At 31.8% G+C, this 11,579-nt stretch overlaps 1 protein-coding gene across 1 annotated transcript in view; it reads right to left on the bottom strand.

Annotated features, from left to right (window-relative positions):
- Nucleotides 1-11,128: 11,128 nt before the first annotated feature.
- The window catches only part of LOC108752494 (RING-box protein 1A), a 1,548-nt gene continuing 1,097 nt past the window's right edge, over nucleotides 11,129-11,579 (bottom strand). Inside the window, exon 5 of the mRNA XM_018493340.1 lies at nucleotides 11,129-11,447. Coding sequence (XP_018348842.1) covers nucleotides 11,435-11,447 — 13 coding nt within the window. The 3' untranslated portion in view covers nucleotides 11,129-11,434. The remainder of the gene's footprint in view (nucleotides 11,448-11,579) is intronic.

The following is an 11,579-nucleotide window of genomic DNA, read 5'->3' as shown; positions in this document are numbered from 1 at the left end:
ATATAATATATAATATATAATAATATGTAATATATAATATGTAACATAATATATAATGTAATAATATATAATATGATTGTTAATATATAAATAAAACAATAATAAGATTGAGATTAAGGAAGTATCGAATGCACAGTCCCTGGAAAAAAAATTAAAGGACCCCGCACAAAATCATAGGATTTTGGCCCTCGGTAAAATTGGCTGAAACTTTAATATGTTATAAATTTCTTGACTCACTGATCAAAAATGTCCATAGGCTCAAAGCTTGAAAATGACTACTTTTTTTGTTATAGCTGTTTAAAGTATTATTTAAAGTTTTATAATTTAAAGTTTTATTTTATTAATACCTCAAACTCAAGTTTCTATAATCAATCAAGAGATTTTAGATAACAATATGAGAACTACTCTCATCATCCTCACCCTCATTCCCCCCACCCCCACACTTTCTCCCTACCCCTACCTATATTTGGAAAACAGCTATTGGTGATCTTGGAAATTAAATTATGGTATGTAATCTATAAATTATCAACGTTAGGATTGTGAACATTCTAAAAGTTTTAGCCATCAGTCTGACACCTTGAGTAATGCAAATGACAGCGGCACTATAACTTTCAATCGTCATAACTCGAAAAGTAAATACTTAATGAAAATAAACTTTGTTATAATTTTCAAAAAGTTTTAAAAACAGCTATAAGAATATGTAATAAAAAATGAGGGGTTCCATTAAAAAAAATTTAAGGACATCTTTTCAAGATCAACCAAAATCACGAACTTCTTTCCCCATTGAAATCATAAAAGCTTTGTCCAAAATATTTATAAACTTACAGATTTTTAGAAAATCGATTGAATAAACTAAAATGGTTTACCTTGTGGATGTATATGTGTGCGTGCGTGCGTACATGTATGTGTGTGTGTAAAGGAAAGCCTCCTATTATGAGATAGATGCCTGATATAAAATAACGGCATTTCTGTTAAACTAATTGCTATCTATTGATTCTATAAATTTATTACTCTTAGATTGAAAATTATTTTATGGAAAATGCATTATTAGATCGTGCCTGTTAGTTGTAAAAAAAAGATTTTAGAATTTGGATGTCAAGTTTCATTGAGATGAGTCTTTAAATCTTGTTTACCGTTTAATAAATAAATATTTGGCAATAAATTCTTCATGTAGTGATAGAGTAAGAGTGTACTAATAGAAAAATATAGGATATGTTGAATTACTTAATTACAAAAGTTAGTTTTGATGATCGTGAAACCGTAAGACGTGGAACTCGTTATTACGAGATACTCGGGGTACTTTTAATATGAAGTAACCAATGCTCCTATCCGAGTGACAATCGTTGCTGAAGTATGAATGTTATAATATCCACGTCGGCAAATAAATATTCTGTTCCATGGAATCGGTGCCCGATCATCAAGCACTTAGTACATATTTCGCAACGAAAGAATAACAATGAGACTCATATATATCACAGACGGAGCAGCCAGCTATTGTCTGAGACTGGGTGCGGTGGTATTTGGTGCTAGTTCCCTAGTATTTACTGGATTGCAAATTGGGGCGGAAATAGCTTCCGGCGTGTTCAGGACGATTATACCGCGTGTTCTGGATAAATTCTGATCACCAGATGCACGTTATACTCCTAAAGAATCGACAAGAGTTTAGTCGGCCACGTTATATAATCGTAAAAAGTTTGCTGTACTATATTTGAATTTTTCGCGACTAATAACTTTCAAATTTTTTTTACGATTAAATAAAAAATTAAAAATTTACGTGTCCAGAAATTATATAATTATATTCGAGACAAAAATGTCAAATAAAAAACTGACATTTAGGTTTTATGTCTATTTATATAACTAAAGCATAATTCACGAAGAAACTCTTTTCAATGTAAGACATCCGTTATTAGGATGCGTCGCAAATTTTCTAGCAAAAAATTGATTCGAAATAAATATGAATTAATTCTAAAAAAAAATTAATCGTATAGCAATTAGCTGACAAATTTTAAATAGTACTTAATTAGCATTATAAGCAATATATTATAATTGTAATTATCAATAAAAATTGAAACGTAATGGTTAAAACAAAACAATTTTACGTCGCAAGATCGAAATATAGACGGCACACGTGTCTAATTATTATCCGGCTAATTTGAGTTCGATTGCGTGATAACATGCAGCCACTTCAAGTGGTGAGCTTGCAAACATTCGTCGTGCTATCCTATGCAAGTCAAGGACGACTGATCGTTACGTAGATGAAGAATAATGGGCGGACGAGTATCATCGAGGCGGGAATTACATTTCGTTAATCAATAAGCTTTTAATTCCGGCAAGCGTCGTTTAACTATGCCTAGTATTTATCGAAGTCGAACATGATATTTATCGGAATGCAACGCCGATATTTATCGAGATCGTAACCATCGTGTTTATCAACAGACCGTTGAGTTCTGGTCGACGTGTTCGAATTCGAAGTCGTCCGACCATCGCCATTGAAATTATTCTATAAGTGATGCAAACTTTTAATCGTCAATGTTAGTATCAGTATTGATTGGCGGCAGGGATTGTTGACGCCACAATAAAATTTTGCATTGACTTGTCTCGATAAAAAAAAAAACAAAATTGTATCAACGAGCATGAGAAAATCGGATTGCGCTAGAATCTCATCATATAATTACGATTAAACAATTTTCTATACAAACACATATAGTCTTGTCTATACAGGGTATTAAAAAAAACCATTCAACATTTATATGATAGATAATACACACCATAGTGAGTAAAAAAATCTTAGTGAACATAGGCCGAAAGGTCAATCGGTTTTGAAATATAAATAATATTTTGGTAACATCATGAATGATCTGGCTTTTACGTCTCGCATACGATGTTTACCTCAGTGTTTATAAATTGTGTTCTGTATGTCCTCATTCAATTTCCGTACTTCATGCTAAACATGTATGGAAATGGAAGGAGGGCATATGGAACACCTTCTGTAAATATTATTATTTATAAACAAGTAAGTCATTCATGAAACATATAAAAATGTTTATATCTTAGAAACGGTTGAGCTTTCAATCGATGTTCATTAAGTTTTTTTTATTCAATATGATGTGTATACTATCTACCATATAAATATTGAATAGTTTTTTTTAACATCCTATACATAAATATATCTATATTCATAATACGCATACAATAGACATATTGTAAAATGCGTATATTTTCATTGCCATTAAAAATAGTGATAATTATGCGCTTTTCTAATAGCGAAATATGAATTAGTTGTAAAAAAAAATGTAAAAAATTTACTTTCAATACATTTAAATTATTAAATTAACGCATTTTCTTCTAAGAAAATTTATTGCTTCTAAGACTTTACCCGTATTATTCTCATCATAACTGCAGAATCATAACTTAGCATGTCAATAATAGAGAATACAAATCTCAAGTTCTATATAATTTTACACGTGTCTACTTTAGAATCAAAGTTTGCAAAAATGGAAAAATGGAAAATTGCACGATGGCCATAAATGGCGACTCGCAAAATTGATGGAGATACGTACTTTTATCGATGTACTCGAAAAAGACAGACAACGCTGAAGCGGGCCGGTTCTCGACAGTTTGATACGGTTTACGGTAAACACATTTCGGTGGCAATCACGTCATGAGGCAAGCAAGCAGCTAGCAAGCAAGCAAGCAAGCAAGCAAGCAAGCAAGCAAGACTAGTTGAGCCGAAGAGTACGTGATGCTTCCTAGGATGGGGAAGGTGCGCGAGTGGTCGCTGAAGAGCTCTTAGCCGACCCTTTGTTGTCCCTGCCATCCCCACTTCTATCATCACGCAAGGGATGACGGTGGGGCTGGTATGGGGGTTAAAGGGTGGTCTCTCTTGGACCAAAGGCCGCTGATTTACTTAACCTATAGAGTGCTCTTTCAGAGACTCACCCGCGCCAAGAATATCGTGTACAGTAACTATCTTACGATACTTTAATAATGTATGCTGAAGATTAATTAATTGAAATACTCTAATACGAAATGTCGAGAACATAGTGGTATTTGAATTAAAAACGATCAAGGTTCGTCGAAACGGCATCGCGCAGAGTCCGCACGCTCAATCTGTAATTACAGGTACATGCATGTCGATCTGCTATTTCGTTATTAATTTTAATAGCTTAAGCAATATTGACTTTTGCTACTATTGATTTTCATATAATGTACAATACTATGTGTGAGGTTTTAAATTAAAAGTAAAAAAGACTCTAAATCTTTCTCTATCAATTACCTAAAACAGAGGTTCACTTGAATTTTGTATTTCAAACAAGATATTTTAAAACTTAGATGTAATTTTCATAACTGTAGTTATGAATAAGAATATTAAATCTAAATATATATATGTACTTATTACATTATACATTTGACTAAGATAATTTAAATATGTAAAAAATAAAAAGAAAAATTATTCCAATATCAAATATTTTAAAATATATATAACTTGAACATAATTTTAATTCTGAATATTCTGATATAATTTATAAAAACAATTTTTTTTTCCTTATAACATGTAATATTAAATTACTAATTCATATAAATGATTGGAAAATATTAAAATGAAAATCGCGATTTTTAATAAATATAAACGGAAATAGCTACGTAATTATATAATGTTACTTATCAAAATATGTAAAAAATTTTATCTTTAAAACATAATTTCTATTTAGATTTAACGTTTGTGTATATTCATATTTTTACATACTCAAAAGAAAGGTAAACATACTCTAAAGAGAGGTAAAATATTTTCTATCTTTTTCCATTTAATACCTGTAAGTTAAAATTTTCTCTAAATTTCAAGCAATTTGTACACTTCGTAATTAATATTCTGTTGCATAATGATACACCAAAATATGCCAATAAATGATCGAATCGGTCAATGATGCATTGATAATAAGCTCTATTTTATGAGCTTTCATATGTATGCATACTTGTACGCACAATAAATCGACGGATGGTTATACATATTCCAGAATTAAACATTTTGAATAATGTCCCAATTCATCCATTTCAAGGGATATAATGGATTTGTAATGTACATATCTATATCTATATAATCGTATATAATATTCTTACATAATAAATCTTAAAGTTTTTTAATGTATTGTAAAAGTATGTAAATATCAGGTTCAGATATCAAGCATTAAAAGAATGAATAATATAGGATATTTATTACTGTTGGCTGTTATTAAAAATTCAAATTTGTAATCTACTAATAATCGTTAGGAAAAGATTTTTATTTTAAAAACTAAAATAAAAAAATAATTCAACTGAAATAATGCGCAAGTAAAAAATATAGATAAGTTATTGCCCTCAAGTATTGTTAAACTTTATTCACATTTTTTTAACATTATTTTGACAATTTCGAAAGATTGTCGGTTATCATATTTAATATTTAAAGATATAATATCAATGTCATATTAGCATAAAAATAAAAAGGATGGAATATAATTAATATTTCACGTAAAACAAACAAAGTATCACGGAAAAAACATATTTGATTGAATTAACTGGAATTGTGATGGAAAATAAATGATCCAGAATTCTAGTTAAGTTTACTAGATTTCTGGTTAAATCTATCAGAATTCTGGTTGAAATAATCAATTTCAAAATCTATCAGAATTCTAGTTGAAATAATCAATTCCCAATCTATCAGGATTCTGTTTGAAATAACCAGAATCTAGTAAATTTAACTAGAAAGAATCTAGTAAACTCTCTCTTAACTAGAATTCTGGATCGTTAATTTTCCACCACAACTCCAGTTAATTCAACCAAATATTTTTCCGTGTAGGAAGCAGAAATAATAATTTCTCAAATAGCATAAGAGTACTTGTAATTTTCGTAAATCGCAATAAAAATATTTGATATTCTTCGAAAAAGGTGACATAAGTACTTATGCAAATTAACAATCATTATTAATGCTTTTTTATTTAATTTTTATATTCCGGAAAGGAATTTGAGAAGAATGAAATTGCGTAATTTTAATAAATCAATAATTATGATTTTAATAAGTGAAGAAGATGAGATTAAATCGCCGCAAAAAGATGCAGCAACTTAATATCGTTTGCTTGATTGATGAGAATCACACAATTTTATTCCTCTCAGAAAATATAAAAATTAATAAAAGTAATAAATAATTAATTAATTTCCATAGTTTTCTAATTAAGATTTCTAAAATAGATTTAATTTCTTAAATAAATATTTAATTTAATAATTCTTTATAATTGAAGTAATTAACTATTTAAACTTTTATTAAGAAATAGAAATGCTTAAAATAATTTTATGTGATAAATTAAAGTTGCTATTAATCAACTTATCAGTATTATTATACCAATAAATAAGAAATTAAAAAGATGAAATTAATTAATAATAAGCAGTGGAAATTAATAACAAAAAAATGTAAATACAGTTAACTTCTTCTATATGACACGAAGAAAATAAATTTCGTAATTTTGATTTTTCTTCGTTAACAATGTAGCAATATATAATATAATGTTTATATAAGAGATATATTAAAGGGAAGGAAGCTAACGATGGCAACCAGAAATTCACTACAAGAAGGCGAAGAGAGAAAGGAGCAAGGAAGCAAGCAGGCCAGACAACCCTTTCGTGCTGTAAGAAACCTAGAGAGAGGGAAAGAATATCACCGAGTAGGTCGGCGCCCTTTGTTTTTCTCGCGCATCTAACGAGAATTTACCGCTGTTACAACCACCCGTTCTCGGCAGTCACCACCATCACCAACCCAGCATCGGTGTGAAGATCTCTCGATGCTGGGGAAAAACGTGGTATCTCGGTTCCGGCAGAAGTCGTAAGGATAAAGCAACGACGCTGTCTCCCGCAGGAACCAATTTAGGTACGCGCTCGCGGACAGATTTAAATCAAATCAACCTCACCGCTATATTCGCGAAAATTAATCCGCGACGAGGTGTCCTCCGAGTCTTCATCTTGGAAAAATAGTGGCGTTGCGAAAATTCTTAATTTTAAAATTCAAACTATTACAGTCAAACTGTTACAGTTCTCTCCGATAAGGAATTTGAAAGAAGTAATTATAATAAAAATAAAAGACTATGAATTTAGCTATTTCTTTATCGATCTTTATCGATTATATTCCCGAAGTAAAACACGAAAAAAAAATAATAATAATGTTCGTGTGAATTAATGTCAAAGCATTAATTATTATTTATTAATTATTCATTAATTATTCAATTATTTATAATTCTTTTATAACGAGCTCTATATTATTTTTAGAGATGTCTACTCAGAATATGACGTGTCTATTTATCTACTTATTTACATATCTCTCTTTCGATTTTTCATTATTTATTTCATTAAATTACATGATTTTTGAAATCAACGTTTGAAAATATCGTGTGACCGAAGGAAAAATCTCTCGATTTATCGGCACACTCATCCCTGAGTTGCATCGACAATCTTGGCTGATTCGAAAGTCTGCAGCGCGAAGAGGAACAAGTAGAAAAGGACGACGGCGATCGCGACCTGGCGCGGAGCGACGAGACGAAAGAAGCCTTGATATATCCGCCAAACACAAGGGGCCCGAACACCTCGGCGGGATTTATCGGGACTACGGATAATGGATGGCTTCGCGCAGCCACCGAGGACGCCGCTTTTTTAAATAATACAACCCAGAACGCTGAAAAATTCCTGGCTCTCGCGATAATCGCGGCTACTCAAATACAGTGAATATATGTAACGGAAATTATTGAAAAACTGCCTATTTCGTTTGTTAAGTAAATGTTACAGATAAATCTTGTCCAAATCACACTTATCATATTATTTGTCGCTTCCTCGATAAAAAATAAATTATCATTAGAAAAAAATTGTCAAAATCCTGTTCAAAACTATAAGTAAAAAGATAGCGATAATGACATGTTAAGTTAAGAAAAGACTAATTGTAAGAAGAGACTCTTGGACTAATTTTGTATGAAAAATTAAATTCCGATAAAATGAGTTTTAATTTTCGCCTATAATATGACGTAGTTTATAATGTGGTAAACAAAAGAATGTTATAAACTCAATATATAATAATAGTTTATTTTTTATTAGTGCACTGAATTGCTCTAAAATTTTTCTTTTCACTTTTGTCATGCATTAAACATATATGTACCTATTTCAATTTAAGTACAAAAAGTACTCCAGTTTAGCTATAAAAACTAGATCTAATAAATAGTTTTTTAATTATAGCGTATCAAAAATACTCTGTGAGCATAAGTTTTATCTTCAATAAAGTTTATCCATTATTGAGCCTTATTATCTATGATATCTTTTTTGTCATGGCATTATAAATTATAATTTAAGGTTTATGAGCTGTAAAAACTAATTCGTTTCATCAGAAGAGAATTAATTTTTCATATTAGTTATTTGAGAATCCTTTACAATCTTCGTATATATAATTAACATATATAACTAAATATGATGTATAAAAATATATTTTTAATATCAAGAGAAAAAAATTCTGACAATATATAGAATACTTTGTACTGTCTCCTGTTTCAACAGCGAATATGTGAAATGGAAAGAGAACTCGACTATTTCAATGTAAAGATATCAAAAAGCATAGTTACGGCAGTAACGACGAAACTCAAAGGATTTCGGCAACTCGAGCTTCAGGTGTAACACAGTGACGACAGCTTAACAGCTTTAACCGGCTTTCCAGAGTAAATTTACCTCTGGAAAGTAGATTTACACTAAGATTTAAAAGGAAGCAAGGAACGGCCGGCGCGCGTCGGAGCGGACGAACCGCGAGACAAAAATCGCGAAGGCAACCGTCGTCGGATTGGATCCACCGCGGGAATGTATTTAATTCGATTGGCCTTTGCCGCCTCCGTCGTCGTTACCACGACCACCGATGGACTCTGACGAGGGTGAAAAGAGCGGGGTGGCTTTTATCGGGGGGGGGGAGGGGCGAGAGAACCTGTTTCCGCCGGAAATGAGGCCCTTGCTACTACCCTGTGTCGCCCCCCCCCCCATCAGCGACCTACTCTTTCCCTCTCTCTCTCTTTCTCTCTCGATCAACCTTTCTTCCTCTTCTCCCTTCCTCCTACCCTTCTCATCACCCTTCCTCGCTGTCGTTGTCGAGGAAGAAAATCGTATTTATATCCCATCTCTCGCGCGCCCAGGTAAATATTACGAGCAAGTGTACGCACCTGCCGCTATGACAAGCGAGTTCCACGACGCCGAAAAATCGACGCTCTCGTCGCGACGCTACTCTCGACATGTCGACCTGACCGTGCTTAGATATTTTTATACTCGCAAATTTCGAGCATAGCAACAAGAAAGAATTGGACCGATAAGCTCAGAAACTACTTCGGTTTACTAATTACAAGAGAGGTATGTTAGTAGTTTACGTCCAGGATTAAAAATTAAAATAGTGAGTTTAAGTTTCAGATTAAAAAGTAGATTAAATATGCTGAGCAAAAGAAGTAAGTTTTAATGCCATCGCAATATAAAGAACGACTTTTATTACAAACTCATTAATTCATATAGTTGCAGTTATTTATGGATACTCCGGATCTGGTGGAATGTTTCTCATATTATTATATATATGATTGATGGAGATGTATCAAGTTAATAATTATTTATAGTGATACACGTATGTATCTTTGAAAATGCAATAACGAGGATATTTAAGATTAAAAACCTTTAACCTTTTGGATCAAAACTATTGTAATTATCTCGATAATAATTATACATTTTATATATTTGACTATTTACTTTTCTTTTGCCTATTTTCTATTGTATCTTCTATTGTTATCTTTCTGTTGTATCTTTTTAACATTTGAAGAATACAAGCGGTTAAAATTACTTCTAATGGATAATTTTGCGACACGATGTTCACAGAAATATTGTTGGATCTCTCGAAACGTCCATTCGTAGACAGGCGCATTTTATTTCTCATTACGAACGCAAATTAATTCGAACTCTGATATAAAGTAATATAAAATCCGTTCAATGATCCGATCAACCGATCGACCGGACCACCCACAGGTTCTTCCCGTTAAGTGCGCGCCTTCTTCGAAGGGATTTGAACTAAGGGTGATCTCGCCCCTTGCCTGACTATTCATAAGTTCTCTTAGAACAGGTGCGGACTGCTTCTTTTCTCTCTTTTTATTTTTTTTTTGTTTCTATCTCATGCGCGAATAAGGCAGTAGGATCAGACGGCAGAGAATCAAGGTGGAAGAAGCTTACCGTTGCTCTCTTTCTAGGCGGATGTCGACTGGTTTTCCCTCTTCGACTATCCTGCAAGATGTAATTTTCGCTGTATGCCGAGATTAGAAGCCGGCTCGTCGGGGCTAGTTCCACCCGCCTGAGAAGTATTGCCTGCCTTGTGCCAGTCTCCTGCTGAATGCCCTAGAACTGGAAAAGGGATTCGAGAGATGATCTTGGTACGATCGATCGGTCTTACGACATGACGTCATGAACGACGATGGGTGCCCGTTATATCTCGTTAAGGAGCTATGTATCCGCATAGAAGCGGATTTGCGGAATCGCCTTGAGCGTAATGAAGATCTATTATACCGAACTATGTTAAATAAATGTCATTGCTATTAATATATCCTAAGGCAAACCACATTATAAACGTTGTATGATATCTCGTTTAAACAAAGTCGTAAATAATTAAGGGTAATAAATTTAACATGCAAAATATATTCTGATTCGTACAAAAGATTGATGAGAATTCTTTTCAAAGCGATTCGCATTAGAATTAAAACTATCGGATGAAGAGGAATGTGTAGTGAGAATAGGATGTAATTTAAAGATAAAAAGAGAATACCGCTTTCACCTCACATTCCCTTCATATTTGTGCAGCGGTAAAACAGGAATTTTTGCTAGGTGAAATCTTTAAAAGATCGAATTAATCAAAGTTACGATTAAATAAAAAAAGAAAATGATGAATACAATGACAAAACGCAATAGTATTTAAAAACATATCTATATCTTTAGTCAAAAATGTTAAGAATGATTTGCTTCAATAGATAATTTATTATTTTGCAATATCACAAGATTCATCGAGATTGCTATTTAAAAAATGGTCAGAAATGATGTTGATAAATCATTAGAAGCGTGCCATAATCATTATTTATTAGATAAGACTTACAATCTATAAATTACATATTTAATATAATTTAACGATTATTGTGATCTGAATTAGCCTTACAACCACTGCCTGAAATTTGGTCTGCTACTAAAATAAAAAACTTGATATATTCGACTATACTTTTTGCCACACACTTTCCTCTTCAGTTATACATTTTTTATTTTTCTGTAAAGATTATATTTTCCATATGGAAAAATATTTTTCAGTTTTGAATGTCTTGAGTATTAATAGCTGAATAACAAAGAAAAATCTGACTTGAACAATGAATACATCCGATTAATGGCCATATCTGTAAACAGAAATGATAAAATCGTTATACATATATATATTTGGAGAATTATATAAAAACTTAAAACATTAAAAAATTAAGTTAAAATTTTTTATTAAAAATTTTACAAACTTTTAAAAAAAGATTTAAACT

This window comes from Trachymyrmex septentrionalis, unplaced genomic scaffold, assembly GCF_001594115.1.
Source record: "Trachymyrmex septentrionalis isolate Tsep2-gDNA-1 unplaced genomic scaffold, Tsep1.0 scaffold60, whole genome shotgun sequence".
Classification (NCBI taxonomy): domain Eukaryota; kingdom Metazoa; phylum Arthropoda; class Insecta; order Hymenoptera; family Formicidae; genus Trachymyrmex; species Trachymyrmex septentrionalis.
This window is presented reverse-complemented; position numbering and strand designations above follow the sequence as displayed.